Source organism: Urocitellus parryii, chromosome X (assembly GCF_045843805.1).
Source record: "Urocitellus parryii isolate mUroPar1 chromosome X, mUroPar1.hap1, whole genome shotgun sequence".
Taxonomy (NCBI): Eukaryota; Metazoa; Chordata; class Mammalia; order Rodentia; family Sciuridae; genus Urocitellus; species Urocitellus parryii.
Window position 1 is genome coordinate 121,941,583 of NC_135547.1, and position 16,656 is coordinate 121,958,238.

General features: G+C 35.6%; 1 protein-coding gene across 1 annotated transcript in view; it reads right to left on the minus strand.

The window, feature by feature from the left end:
- Positions 1-16,656, minus strand: part of Mospd2 (motile sperm domain containing 2) — a 45,123-nt gene that overhangs the window by 21,458 nt on the left and 7,009 nt on the right. The window contains exons 3-5 of the mRNA XM_026396761.2: positions 5,424-5,579; positions 3,524-3,610; positions 863-1,017 (exon numbers count right to left, since the gene is read on the minus strand). Of these exons, the coding sequence (XP_026252546.1) occupies positions 863-1,017; positions 3,524-3,610; positions 5,424-5,579 (398 nt within the window). The remainder of the gene's footprint in view (positions 1-862; positions 1,018-3,523; positions 3,611-5,423; positions 5,580-16,656) is intronic.

Sequence of the window (16,656 nt, forward strand, 5' to 3'; positions counted from 1 at the left end):
GATTTAAACACTGCTGTGAGTGGGTCTGCAAATGCCATTTCACTGCTACCAGAATCTGCCACGGTTTAAATGTAAGAGACAACAGTTAAAATAAATGTGCCAACTGATCTCAATTGCTGCTAAAGGTTTTATATTTAGCACTAAAGAGACAAGGGCCCAAATTAAAGACTGAATACTTTGATGTTTTTTCTGATATGGGGTCTTGCTAAGTTGCCCAAGCTGGCCTCAGGCTCCTGGGAACAGGCAATCCTCCTTCCTCTGACTTCTGAGTAGCTGGGATTACAGGCATGCAGCCCACTCCCAGTTGCTTGACTTATGTTTTTAAGCTTGGCAAAAATCATCTGAGGGTTAAAGTTTAGCAAATCAAACAAACAAATAGAAAACAAATCCAAATTAGCAAATGAAAGTACCCAACAAAATCACAGTATGTGCAAAACTCATGTGAATATTTTGCAACTGCAAAACACAGTATAATATAATGTCATAGAGATCAGACATGAATTACTTGATATTTATTGCATGTGTTTCCTCTGTGCAGGGCACAGGAATGGGTGCAGTAGGATATGAGCCATGGTAAAAAAGCTGTCATCACATTGACTCATGCTCTGCCAGTCTTGATGTCCTACCTCATCATCCTGTATATCAGACAAGGGACATTTCTAGGAATTCTAGTGTCAATGCCAAATACTGAAGCAAATTTAATTCTCTGCAAACCCAATTCCATGTCTGACTCTATTCAAAGAAAAGAAATGTCAAACTTAAGTTAGCTCTATTTTACAACAAAATTTGGTTGGCAGGGAGTACAGGAAAGACAGAAGAAGCCAGGATAAACAATGGCTTAGAATTAATGTAAAATGCTTACTATGCTATTCAGTCCAGTTTCTGACAGGTCAAACATCACTGTTATAGGTTTCCCATTTTCTCTCTTAGCATAACGTTCCAACCAGAATGCTATGAGCTTCTTTTTGTCCAAAATAGTTTTCTGGTCTTTTATATGATACTTCACTCTGATCCAGACTTTTAAAGCAGAACAAAAGATAAAGAACAAGATTTATGGCATTTTAATATTATTACATACATATATAGCCTTTTCCTTGACATGTTTCTTCATTTATAACTCATTTTGTTTCATATAATAAAAGCAGCTCTTCTTTCTTTTAAATGAGAAATAGTTGCCCTTGGGTCCTTTAAATTAAAGAGAAGCAGAGAAATTTAAACTATTTTTTTTCCCTTAGGAAATAAACAACCTTCACTTCTATGGGGAAACAGAACATGCAGGTGAACAAACACTATTTGGTAATAACCTAAAAGTGCACTTCAGTGTGTTTGAAAAGAAAGCCAGTGGTTCTGCCAAGCACTAGAAAAAATGTTTCATCCAGAGGAAAGACACTGACAGGTGTGATGAAGGCCTGAACAGGTGATGAGCAGAGCACGACAAATGCTTCAGATGGTGGTGGAAGCTCTGACAAGTGGTAAGAGGAGATGTGGAATAGACAGGAGCTGGGCTTAAGGGACTCTGGAACACCAGGACATTTTTTTTATTGGTTGTTCCCAACATTACAAAGCTCTTGACATATCATATTTCATACATTAGATTGAAGTGGGTTATGAACTCCCAATTTTTACCCCAAATGCAGATTGCAGAATCACGTCGGTTACACATCCACAATTTTACATAATGCCCTATTAGTGACTGTTGTATTCTGCTACCTTTCCTACCCTCTACTATCCCCCCTCCCCTCCCCTCCCATCTTCTCTCTCTACCCCATCTACTGTCATTCATTTCTCTCCTTGTTTATTTTCCCATTCCCCTCACAACCTCTTATGTGTAATTTTGAATAACCATAAGTGTCTCCTTCCATTTCCATGCAATTTCCCTTTTCTCTCCCTTTCCCTCCCATCTCATGTCTCTGTTTAATGTTAATCTTTTCTTCCTGCTCTTCCTCCCTGCTTTGTTCTTAGTTACTCTCCTTATATCAAAGAAGACATTTGGTATTTGTTTTTTAGGGATTGGCTAGCTTCACTAAGCATAATCTGCTCTAGTGCCATCCATTTCCCTGCAAATTCCATGATTTTGTCATTTTTTAGTGCTGCGTAATATTCCATGGTGTATAAATGCCACATTTTTTTTTATCCATTCATCTATTGAAGGGCATCTGGGTTGGTTCCACAGTCTAGCTATTGTGAATTGTGCTGCTATGAACATCGATGTGGCAGTATCCCTGTAGCATGCTCTTTTAAGGTCTTCAGGGAATAGTCCGAGAAGGGCAATAGCAGGGTCAAATGGTGGTTCCATTCCCAGCTTTCCCAGGAATCTCCATACTGCTTTCCAAATTGGCAGTACCAATTTGCAGGACATTTTGGTTTTCCTATTTCAAAATACATTTTGGGCAGTGGCATAGAGGATAGAGTGGAAGAGGCAAGGAAAGAAACTTAATAGTCTATGACTTGGGAAGGGACTAAGAACAAGTGGGTGGTAGACAGGGACTGAAATGAGGAAGCACTGGTGAGGATGGAAAAGGCACCAAAATTCAAGCTATATTAGAGGAAAAGACAATGGGTGAGACTGAGTAGGGCAATATAGAAAGTGGGCAAGTGGTAGGATGCAGATGTTCAGTTGTGTGTCATTTTAAAAAGCAGCTCACAGTCACGTGGTGCCAGTTAGTGGGTAGCTGGGTATGTGCACATGGTGTGGAGACTACTTGGAATCCCCACCACTTGTCCAGAGGTGGGTGAAGTTGCCATTATTCTTCAGATGACCCAAGGAGATAGTATTAGCTGGAAAGTCAAAGAAGCCAAGAAAAGACTAAGCCTGGGAAACATATTTAAGGGGCAAGCAGCAGAAAAACTAAAAGAAATAAAGATTGAGAGGGAAAATAGTGAAAAGGGAAAGATAAGATATTGTTAAAATACAGTACAGATCACAAGCTAAAGAGAAAACAAGCAAGACGAGCACAGGACAGCTATTCAGTCCAGGGATCAAACACACCTGTCAAGTCCCACCCATGGCACAATATGAAGCTAGATTTGGTGCAAGTGGAGAGGACAATGAAGGAGTCATCTGAACAACAGAGATGACTGTTTCTGTTCTTGTTATTATACACATTTTGGAAAAAAGCTAAGGGGAGATGACTGAGAAACACACACAAAATGTCCATTTAGCAAGTGTAAGCAACTGTAAAAAAGATTCTTCATAAAAATATTGGGTCAAATGTTAACAACAACATCAACAATAAAAATGACTTCCCGTGTAACTATCCAAATGTTAACAACAAAGTCAAAATAGAAAATAGTAACTCAGAATCAAATTACTTTGGCTTATAGGATGCAGCATTTGCATTTACTGCCTACTTTCTTATAATGCAAACAGAATGCACAACTATTAAGTTTGTGATATGCAGTAAAGATGGTCCTGATCATCCCTAATTGTAGGAGGCGAGCAGTGTACTACAGATGGAGAAAGTGCTGTGGATTAATTCAATTGAGAAAGATAAATGTCAGTGCATAAATTAAATATACTTACACAATTTGTTGCCTTCTTTGTCATAACCATGCAGATAAATACCACCAATTTCTAACAACCATCTGGGAATGGAGGATTCATTAAGGTCTAAAAAGTGATAAACTTTGATCAGTAATTGTAATTTAGGGACCAAAAGATGAAACTGACAATGTAAAGGTAATGGTACACAGTAGCTCATATATAATGATACAACTAGCAATACAAAGGGTTTTTCCTACTAAGGAAACAAACTACATAAAGACATATGGAGAGCTGTGGGTATATCTCAAATGGTAAGGCCCTTGCCTGGCATGTGCAAGACCCCATGTTTGATCCCTAGCATTGCAAACAAATAAAGATACAAATGGAAATATTCTGTTTTCTTTGACAAGTCAGTCATTATTTATTTGGATACATTTCCACATTCTGGGTGTGGCTCACATAATTATTTGACTTGCAAACAAATATTATCACTACCAGACAATTTCAAGAGAACACAGTAGAGGCCCAGGATGTAGCTCAATGGTGGGGTATGTGTTTAGTACATGAAGCCTGGGTTCAATCTAGCACAGAGAAGAAAAAAAGAAAGAAAATGTTGTATATATTCACATAAACTCAGATTTGGAGGAGAAAAACTCATTTTGGTTTTTCTATTAAAATGATATCTTTCTTTAAAAAGTTTGATATCCAGTAGTCTCTAACAAAGTTTATAACCTCGGGGCAGTAGAAAATTCAAGAAATACACAAGATCCTTTATCAGGGAGAACAAACAATGTGCCTGTCCTATCTCTGCTAGGGCTGAAGACCAGCATGGCAAAGTGTAAGCTTTTGTTTAATTTACCAGCAGTTCCCCAAGAACTTTACAAGGTTTCTCTTTTCTTATACTCCCACTGCTTATCCTATCTCTGTTTGCCACCCAAAACTAGCAATTCTATGTAAGAACACAAGTATGGTTGAGTTCAAAAGTGTATTATGTACTTAAATGATTTAAAAATATCAGATTCATTTTTTCCTTCAGTAATAAGTGCTTCACTGTTTGCTGAAAAGTTCCCATGGTTTTAAAATTTCCAATCACATTCTTTCTTTTTTATTAGTACAATCACTTTATTTCTTCAATAATCCCTTTCTCATGGATTCCTTCTACAAGTATGAACAGTGGGGAGAGATCTTCTCTAATTATTTGTTGACTGTCTTACACTAAATTTTCAGAGTCATTCACGCCAGAGTTTATAATCTTCAAGGACAGGAAATCCTTCTTTATACCTAATTGAAATCAGTAGTTATGCCAGTTTCTTCCTGCTAAATTTTTAGGAGACAGATAACAGGTAACCCCCTCCTGTGAACAGCTCTTCATATACTTGAAGACCATGCTAAAACTCCTTGTAAGATTTAAAACTCCCATTGGGGGACAGATTTCAATCTAGTAGTGGACTTTAAAAATTAAGAAGAGAAAACTGCCATTGGAATCCTTGGGGATAAGTTTGCTTTTCTGGAATCCCTATCCATTTAACAATTCTATATAAACACTTACAAGCACAAAGAACTCTGGGAATAGGGAAAGGCATTGGAAAAAAACAGAGAAAACCAAGAAAATAACATTTCCTTATTTCTAGGTCCAGTAGTGAGGATGCTGCCTTGCTGTTATATAATGATGCCAAACTAAACATAAATTAGAAGGCTGTGCTGTGAAGAATGTGTGATTCTGCTCCCTGGTGAATTGATTTCCTTAGGAATGATCCTACTTATAAGACCTTTTCACAAGATGTTCCTTTGAAAGTGTTATTAGGTCTTTCTAAATAATTATGTTTATATGTGTATGACAATTGCCAAGAATATGTATAAATACAACATTTAATAAATGTAAAACAGTAACATTTATGTAGGCAATGTCACCCTGTCATAGTTAAACTGAATTGCTTACCATTGACAGAAAATTCTTTCCTCCACTGAAAACTCTCATCAAGCATCTTTAGTGTTTCATCGACAACATTATGTCTCCAATGTAAGTAACTTTCAACCCAGTTATCATCTTGTTGTAGCCTTTCAACATCACGTGGATCATATTTTTCTGGCTTATCTAGGGAAAAAAGAGTAATAAATATCCAAGTCAGATTAATTCTGCAAATTAAAAACAACAAATGCCCTTACCAAGAAGAAGAAAGACCTAGGAGACAAAGCAAAGATTTTTGAGGGTAGATGTAGGGATATAATTCAGATGAAGATGCAATTTAAAGGACTGATGGAATTTCTAAGTGAGAGAAAAATGAAATTAAAGACTGCATATTTTAAAAAATAACACCAGAGCCTGATGTGGCGGTGCATGCCTATAGTCCCAGCTACTCAGGAGGCTGAGGCAGGAGGATCACTTGAGCCTGGAATCACAGTGAAACACAGTCTCAGAAAACCAAACTAAACCCAACAAAGAGACCCCCAAAAGAAGACCAGAGTAAAATATTTAGCACACCCCTCTCTAAAACTATAAACCAGTATCTGGGAAGATCAATTGTTATATGAATTTGAAATCCTTACTGTATTCAAATAAAGACATATGACTAGAAATGAGTAAGTTATTTAAAAAAGATGGCTGCTTGGCAAGTGTTAAAAAATAAACTAAATGCAAAATGAAAAATTGATCACATATGCAGCATTATATTATTTATTATTTCCATACTGAGGCCAACATTTTCAATAATTTATTGGAATAATTATTTTCAATAATAGTAACTTCTCACTATGGGCCTATACACATGCTATATACCTAATTTCTATACCAGATATTCTTCCTTGTATGCCTTATTCTCACTATGTTTCTGCAAATGAACTTTCCTTGTCTTTGTACAACCATCTCTGTGCAACTAAATTCTACCATTCTACAATACTCCTTTCAAATGTTTCTTCTTCCATAAAGACATAATTTCTTCTCTCCTGTGAACAGCAGTACAGGACTTGAACTAAGCCTTTCTTAAGGCACTTACCAGTTTTTGCTTTGAATTACAGTTCCTGGCATGCATGCCATATTTCCCAAATAGACAATAAAAATGCAAAATGTAGACATCTTAAGAATCCTCCCAAACAGATGACAGTAGTGCCAATGAGAAGTCCTTCAGCAAACCTTTGCTGACACAATCTATTCTATCTCATTTTGTTTTCTTCATCTTCAGCTGTCTGTATCCTCCCAGGGGCCCATGAAAAAGCTTGGGAAAATTCCCTGGCTCTTTCATTTCCTTTTCTTTCAGATCTAGTTAGTTTCCAAGTTTTATAGATGTTTCTTTCCAGTTCCACTGCCTTTATTCCAGAACTTCAGAGATAATAGCAGGAAGGGCAGGAAAACATAAAGTGCATTTAGAGAATTGTCTTCTTTGAGTCTCAATTTCCTTATCTTTAAGTTGTTTTATATACACATAGTGCTATATGAGGACCAGATGAAAAAACATATATGAAAGTACTTGGAAATTTAAATCACTCTAAAATATGAGACCATAAATCATAAATCTGTAGATTGTCACTTTGGATGTGCTTTTTAATATCTGGGCTCTATTTTTAATCTATAAGATAAATGGTTTTGTGGTACTTGCACCTTGGAAAATGCATTTTAGCTTTGCTATTCAAAAATTCATCATATTTTAAAAAGATCATGTGTGACATTTATAAGCATAAGTTGGAAATAAAAGAATTCACATAATCTGCTGTCCCCTGAGAAGAACCATCCATTGGGTTACTGGATCAATAAGGTATTTCCTCTGAAATTACAGACTGACTTCATGTATTTTCAAGAAATATTCTGCCAAATACTCAAGTCTGCATAACTGTAGTTTACTCATCAGTCGTTCTTTCAAATAAAAATGGTATTCCAGGAAAAATGTGACTAATTCAGATGGCGACTTAAACATACATAGCATGCAGAAGTGTTTTATGCATACTTCTCCATTCCCTCACATAGAACATTAAGAGGACATGTCCTCAAAGGTCAAGATTTAATAAAATTTACTGTATCATTAGAGACTTTCTAAAATAAAATTGGCTTTTTTTTTAAATCTCCTTTTTCTTTTTTCACTGAGAGGGCTGACAAGCAAGACTATGAAGACTACTGGCCTTGATTCGGGTCATGGAATCAGCAGTTTTATCCACCATTGCTTCGGTGCAATCACTACAAATGTCATCACAGTGATAAAGGCAAATGATATCTTAGAATTATTATGAAAATAGTTTTGACCTCATAGACTTCTAAAAGCGTCTTAGGCATCCCCTAGGGTCACAGACTCTGAAAACTCCTCATTTCTTCATTTAGAATTATATTTGGTAAGTGGTAAAAATTCAGTAAACATTAGCCATAAGAAAAAAGAAAACATTATTTTTCTCATTATTATTACCACTGCTAGTACTATCACTAGGGAAAGCATAAAGAAGACACTGCTCATTACTAAGAAATTTAAAGACCGTGCCTTTTTGGGGGGTGGGGGTAACCACGGATTGAACCCCGAGGCACTTAACCACTGAGTCTTGCTCCTTTTTTTTTAATTTTTTTTTTTTTTTTTGAGACAGGGTCGCACTAAGTTGCTTAAGGCCTCGCTAAATTGCTGAGGCTGGCTTTGAACTAGCAATCCTCCTGACTTAGTCTCCCAAACCATTGGGATTACAGGCATGAGTCAATGCACTCAGTTAGCCTACTGCCTTTTGATAACCTTCAAGGACATAGATCTTTAAAATGAGAAAAGTTCACTTATGGTAAAGTGATTTTTATTATTAATAGACATATATTTACATATTAAATGGTTTCTAACCGTTTACACCTAGACAAATAGAAATTAAATCAGACAAGGGAAAGTAAAGAAGATATATGAAGAGGAGAATGTGGGACTTGGAAGAGAGAGGCAGGAGAAAAGTAGAGGCAGAAGGGAACCGAGGAAAAGCGGTGGGAGCAGAGAGGTGAAGAAAAGGGAGGGGGAGAGAGAATAAGAGAAAGAGAGGGAGACAAAGACAAGAGGTAGAAAGAGAACTGAACATTTGAGGTAAGGAAAATATGGCCTAGGAACACAAGCTAAGAGGCAAAAATTAATTGTGCTTATGACAACAAAATCTGCTGTTTTCAAATATAACCCACAGATAACTGGGCCCTTAAAAGATTGGAAGTTTTCAGAAAACCAGTCCTTTGACAAGTCTAGATGTGCTGTGGTTTGAATGGGTTTCCACTAAAATTTAGGTGTTACCAATGGCATAGGAGGTGATTACTCTAAGGGTTTCTGTTGTTACTGGGAGTAAGAACTTATAAAAGAGGCTTCCCCAAGTGTTAGCTAGCTTGCCCTTCTGCCTTTTGCCATGTGAGGATTTAGCAAGAACTTCCTCACCAGACAATGCTAGAGTCTTGATCTGGAACTTCCCAGCCTCCAAAATTCTGAGAAAATAAATTTTGATTTTTTTATAAATTACCCAGTCCCAGACTAAGACAAATTGTTACAGGAAGAAGCTAAAGACATGTGCTTAAAATGTATCTGAAGATAAAAATGTGCATGCATACACATACTTAGGACATTACTTTGAAAGACTTCATCTATCAATGATTAACATGAATAGATGAGGAGGGGTTTAGTTTTATGCACAGATATATATGTATATAATCTCAATTCTTTGTCCTTATTACTTTCATCTTACTGTGGACCAGTGACAACTTCATTACAGACCAACACTAATCTCAAGTGATAGATTTTTTTAAGCCTCATCTCTGCATTTCTTCCCCCTCCCTCCTTCCCTTCCTTCCTTTCTTATATTTTTTTCTCCCTTCCTTCTTTCCTTCCTTCCTTTGTACTGGGGATTGAACCCAGGGGTAACTGGGTTAACTACTGAGCTACATCCCCAACCCTTTTTACTTTTTACTTTAAGATAGGGTCTCACTAAGTTGTTGAGGTCCTTGCTAAATTGCTAAGGCTGGCTTTGAACTTGTGATCCTCCTGCCTCAGCTTCCCAAGCCATTGGGATTACAGGTATGTGCCACTGAGTCCATGTGCCACTGAGTCCAGCTGCATTTCTTCATAATAACTCATTTTCAGCTACTCCTTTATTTAGAAACCTTCTTAATGAACTATCAGTACACCTATGGTTCACTGTCTCTTTTGACCATGTATTTGTTCTTATAGGAGTTCTTTTCTGTAAACTGGTTTTATACAGGTGCAACACCAATAATTAAATTGTAACATCTATTATTTGGCAGAGAAAGAACTAAAGATACATGGTAATGGTGATTCACCTCTGGGAACAGACAGTATTAAATGTTCTAGGGTAAAGATGATTCTCTCTCTTAGCTTTCCATCTTTCACCTACACACACACACACACACACACACACACACACATACACACACAGTTTTAAGTGTTGCAAGATAAAGAGACTACAATTCTTACTTGTAAAACAGGGACATTATCAACAAGTCAGAAAATGTGTTTTAAATTTTACAAGGGTCAAAAATATGTGGCCATATTCAGGGTATGGTGTAGAGTGATGGAATCAAAAGTCCCATGCTGATATATATACTGAGACCCAATAAGTCCCTGAACCTTATTTTCTTATATGTAAAGTGGAGATAAGGACTGCCTATCCATGGTCATTGGAAGATCAATAACACTGAAAAATGTAAATACTATATACACGAATTTATATTAACACAAGTTAGAATGTTAACCATCAGAGAAAGACAAAATTTACCTAAAAGTTAACTAGTTGAGAAACTCTTGGAAGCATATGGTAGTTATTATAATGGGCCTAGATTTCAGATGAAAGTTGAAAGACGACAAAAATGTTCTGATACTGAAAATTAGAGAACTGTTTTTAATTGGGCATCATAATATTCAAAAGGAGCAATCATAAAACTTTAGATCATTATAGTAGCTTATAATACCATATCATTTCTTATTCCTCCAAAATTCTGGGTCTGGATCCATGTAAAGTCCTGATAGAGCCTTGGAGGAGCATTCATATTAGATGGACTACTTCTATTGGGTGGACTGTGTAAATGTCAACAATGGGAGTGATTGGCCAAAATAATAAAATATACCTTCTGGAGTATCCTCTGCTAGTTGGCCACAATCTACCCTGAATCTCCACTTTGTTGTGATGGGTGATCGTTTTATGATGGGATTAAGTCATTGGCCTATAGCACTGATTTTCAAGTGTTAGCATGTATAAGAATCATTAGGAAGAGACTGTTAAAACAAAGATTACTGGAACCCACCCCTGGAATATCTAATTCTGTGTGGGATCCAAGAATCAGCATTTGTAACTAGTTCCTATATGATGTTGCTGGTACAGAGACCACATTTTGAGAACCACTGGTCTACCACAGGGATTGGTAATTTTTTTCTATATAGGGCCAGATGGTAAATGTCTAAATATTTTGGACTTTGAGGGCCACAGATGTCCTTTGTTGCTGAATTTTTGGGTGTAAGTGTTTAACAATCCTCTAAACACACACACACACACACACACACACACACACACAAATCTCTGTTCAAGGGCTGTACAAAAACGGACTTTGCTGTTCTCTGTTTATGCTTTATTCTAAGTCATCCTATATAATGAGGAGAAATAGAAAAAAATGGTACAGATCACCGTCTTTTTTCCTGACTTTACAAGAACTATTATAAAATATTCTAAAATATTTACTAATATTTTGCCTAATGAAAGCATTGCCAACGCAGGATTCGTTTTGGTTCACATTGGTTAACAATTAAACATGGCATTTGCTATAGGTTTTTAGAAGCTATGCTGTTAACTGGTAAGTTCCACTGTGATATCCTTGTAAAACTATGATTATTTAACAGAATAAAGAATTACATACATTGTTAAGAGGTATGTTATTTCAGTTTCCTAAAATTTGATTTATTTTAAGTATATGCTTATTGTGATTTCTAATACTGTTGCTTGATGGTGTGAGAACTTGGTCTGTATGACCTAGCTTCTTTAGAGTTTTCTGAGACTTCTTTTATGTCTTATTATGTGGAGAAAGTTTGCAAAAGCTCCTAAACTAAAAATAGATATTTAAAAAGTATATATTCTATATTTGTTGGGAAGGGAAGATTATATACTCAAATACACACACACGCATTCATTTATGTCTATGATCAAGTTTGTTCATTGTGCTGTTAATCTTAAAATCTTATGTATTTTTGCCTTCTTGTTTTCTATATTTCTGGAAGAGGTCTGTTAGAATCATCCGACATGCTTGTGGATTTATTGAGTTTGCTTTATAACTAGGATATTTCACTTTATGTATTTTAAGATTATATTGTTTGGTAGTTTTTTGTATTATTAGTTTTTAATTGTTACATCTTTGTAGAGTTCCTTTTATCATTAGTAGTATATATCCCTTTTTATATGTAATACTGCTTTCCATTCAAAGTTAATATTTTGCCTAATGAAAGTACTGCCAACGCAGGATTCATTTTGGTTCATATTTGTTTTGCATACCTTTCCATCTCTTTCTATTTCTTTCTCTCAGCACTAGGAATCAAACCCAGGGCCTTGCAGATGCTAGGTAAGTGCTTTACCACTGAGCTACACCCCAGCTCCTCCACCTCTTTTTTTTTTCAATTTTTTTTTAGTTGTAGGTTGACACAATGCCTTTATTTTTATTTATTTAGTTTTATGTGGTGCTGAGGATCGAAACCAGTGCCTTACATGTGCTAGGCAAGTGCTCTACCACTGAGCTACAACCCCAGCCCCATCTCTTTATTTTGAACCTTTCCTCATTAATTTATTTCAGTAATCTCTTGTAGCCTGTATGTCATTACGATTTTAAAATTTAATCTGATAGTTAATGCATACAAATCTGCTTATATGTGCAGCAACTACTGATAAAAGTTGGGCTTATTTCTGCTGTTTTCTGTGTCTCATGGTTACCATGTTTCCCTGCTTATCCTTTCCTGCTTCTTGCTAGGGAAATGACTTTTTATTCATTCCCCCACTGGTTTGGAAGTTAAACATTTTATTTCTATCTTTCAGCACCTACAAATAATATTCACACTTGTGTTTTTTTTTCGGGGGCTTTCTTCTTCTTTTTTTTTTAACATGATAATATAATTTATTTTGACATAATCATAAAAGCATGGAAAATAATTTGTTCTAATCCAGTCCCCAGTACTTCTCCTTTCTCTCCCTTACTCCTACCCCATGGTCCCTTCCCTCTACTGATTTTTCTGCTATTTACTTATAGTTTTTTTTTTTTAATTAGTGTCTTGTGGATGTTCATGATGGTGAAATTCACTGTAGTATGTTCCTATATGTACATAAGAAAGTTAGATCAGATTCATTCCACTGTCTTTTCATATCCTATCCCTCCCCCTTCCCTTCAAGCCCCATTTATCTACTCTACTTATCTTCCTTCTATTCTTTTTATCCCCCATATCTTATTTACAAAAATCTAAAGTTAATCTCTATGCTAATCTAAATAATATAAGTCCTTGCGATGTTTCATCTCCAATTTCCCTATTCCTATTATTATTGTTGTTGTTGACTTTTTTCTTTACTACTTTGCCTACCCATTTCTTTGCTTTTCATTGCTTTTTGCATGTGCTCCTTTCTGCATTCTATTTACTTATTAAGGAAATAGTCTAGTATTTACTTTATCAGCAATGAACTATTAATCTATGCCTGCCTAAATTATTTACCTTTACTTTTGAATCAATATTTTAAGTGGGCAGGTACTTCCCTTAGTACTTTCTGAAAATGACTTCATTGTTTCCCAGCATCACTGCTACTGATGAGAAATCAAGTACCAACTATGATGCTCAGACTGTTGTGTTTAGTGTGAATACTTGATGCTATTATGGTTTAGATCTGGAATGTCCCCCAAAGGATCACATGTTGAAGACTTAGTCCCCAACGCAGCAATGTTCAGAGGTGGGCTTTTGGGAAGTAACTGGATTATGAGGGCTCTGATCTCAGCAATGGCTTTATCCATTGGTGGGTTCATAATTGAATAGACTATTAGGAGGTGGTGGAAACTACAGGAGATGGGGTCTAATTTGAGGAGGAAGGTAAAAAATGGCATGCCCTGGGAGGGTATATCTTATCCTCGGCCCCTTTCTTTCCCTCTGCTTCCTGGCTGCCACAAAGTGAGCAACTCTGTTCCACCATGCCCTCTCCACCATAATGTTCTACTTTTTCAGAAGCCTACAGCAATGGAACCATGTGACTATAGACTGAAACCTTGAGCCAAAACAAACCTTTAACTCTTCTAAGTTGATTTTTTTCAGGTATTTTGTCCCAGCAATGAAAAGCTGACTAACACAGATGTCTTTTATAAAGTTTGGGTAATTGTCAACTATTATTTCATAGTACTTGGTTTTTCCTGTTAGAAGGTCTACTAAATGTATATTGGGTTTCTCAAGTCTTTTATTTTCTCTCACACATTTTTATTCATTTTTAAAATTCAATGTTGATACTGAGTAAGTACTTGTATAAAAACTTAAAAACTGGGGGTGGGGTTGTAGCTCAGTGGTAGAGTGCTTGCTTAGCATGTTGAGGCACTGGGTTCAATTTTCAGCACCATATATAAATAAATAAAATAAAGGTCCATTGACAACTAAAATATATTTAAAACAAACTTAAAAACTGCCTGTGAATGTCTTATGTTAGCTGTGAGTATACAACAGTATGATGGGAAAGAAAAAGTTTCTGAAAATTATGGCCCAACTAATCCAGACAAAGCAATAATATAAAAAATGTTTATTCCTAAATGCCAAATTACTAGTCTATACAAATTCAGCTAAAAGTAGTTTTGATTGAAATGTAGTAGTTTTCTGTCTTCCCATTCTTTGTAAAATGGCTACAGTGGGGAAAAGTCCTTTAGGAATTTCTGTGAACTCAGTCTTCTAGAGATTTTACCAAATCAAAATTATTCTTAGAGGGGGGCTGGGGTTGTGGCTCAGCAGTAGAGAGATTGCCTCACACATGTGAGGCACTGGGTTTGATCCTCAGCACCACATAAAAATAAATAAACAAAATAAAAGTATTGTGTCCATCTAAAATTAAGAAAATATTCTTAGAGATTAATTTTCAGTAATGAAAAATCATCCATGTACTGTACTAGCCAGAGCACACAATAGGACTGGGGATGTATCCTGAGAACACTTGCCTAGCATGAATAAAGTTCTTGGTTCCATCCCTGGAACTTAAAAAAAAAAAAAAAAAAAAAGAGCACAAAATAGATATGGTAAACAAGACCACCATTCTTGTGCAAGCTTTTCAAACGACTATGACAAAAAACAAACTGACATCCTAGAAATGACAGACAGCATTCTAGTAACAGATGGTTTAAATTTATAAATATCACTAAACATTCAGAATGAGGACATATGAAGAATAGGTATTAACAATAAGATAAAAAATAAAAGAACATTTGCTAGTCACTATAAAAAGAAAGATTAAAAAATAAGGAGGTCTATCAATTCTTTATCCCAATACACATTCACCATGCATGTCTCCATGGGAAGTTATAATCTTACATTCCCTATGGCAGATATTTTCAGATATGAAATAAGGATAAAAATTAATAACTTCTTAGGCTGGGGATGTGGCTCAAGTGGTAGCACGCTTGCCTGGCATGCATGCAGCCTGGGTTTGATCCTCAGCACCACATACAAAAAAAAACAAAAAACAAAAAACAAAAACCAAAAAAAACAAAGATGTTGTGTCCGTCAAAAACTAAAAAATGAATATTAAAAAATTCTCTCTCTTAAAAAAATTAATAACTTCTTTTAAAAAATTAATCCATTTGTAAATTGACAAATAAAAATTGTATATTGTAATGTTTTGACATATATACATACTGTGGAATGGCTAAATCAAGCTATTTAACATACACATTATCTTTAACACATCATTTCTATCTAGTAAATATTGTTATTAGCTATAGTCGCCATGTTGTACAATAGGTATCTTGAACTTATTCTTCCTGTCTGATGAAAATTTTGCATCCTTTGATCAATATCTACCTCCCTGCCCCCCCCCCCCCCCCCCGCCAAATTTCTGGTAACCTCAATTCTAAGAGGAGTTCAACTTTTCTCAGATTTCACATATAAGTAAGAATATATGGTAATTGATTTTCTGTGCCTAGTTTATTTCACTTAACTCAGCATCCTCCAGGTTCATCCTAAATGTTGTAAATGACAGGATTTCTTTTTGAACAGTTTTACATGGTGTATGTGTGTGTATGTATATATATATATACACACACCACATTTTCTTCATACATTCATCTGATAAATTCTGAAGATCTTTTCCTCTTATTCTAATCATGAAAACTTTAAAAGGGTTGACCCTGAGAATGTTAAAAATAGAGAAGAATTTAAGAAAATGAAAATGTCTGCCTGTCTATTCTTTAAAGGCTTCCTTTCTTGGGGTTAATAACTCATTAATTATGCAGACTCATTTGTGATCACCCACCATCTGCTAGCCCAAAACAGAGATAGGTATTGCAGATGCAAAGAGGTGAAGCCTGAACTGGTCCCTTTTATGGTTCATAATCTAGTTACTATCCAAACTATCCAATAATACAGTTACATTTAAAATGTCATTTTCCTTCCACCCTTCCATTCCAGACAGGGTGGTTGATAAGGAAAATCCCTGTTTTATTCACCCCTTTATCTACAAGCATTCCTTCCATTCACTGCTGATCTTCCTGGACTTGAAATTCGCCTTTCTTGTAGTCTATGTTGCTAACCACTTTGCCTCATTCATCCTCAGAAAAGAAAGTTATTTCTTAAATTAATTGCTTTTAATTGCTTAATTTAAGAATAACCAAAACAAACAAATAAAAATAGCTAAGGACAAAACAAAGACATTTTCAAAACAAAGAGTTTACTACAATAGACCTTATCAGAGGAATTATACATGATATGAAACAGTGATGATTCTAGATATAAGATCCAAAACTCAAGAAGAAACAGTAAATCAAATTATTAGTAAATATAAGGTACATAACAAAACACTGACACATGAAACAATAATAATAAATTGGAGGAGGTGGCAAATTTGGGAATCAGGTTAGAGCTAAATAATGAATGTATCTTCTCTAGGGAACAGAAAAGAAGAAATACTTCTAACCTTATACAACCTTATAAGAAAAAAAGAAAATTACAGGCCAAGTCAAAAACATAGATACA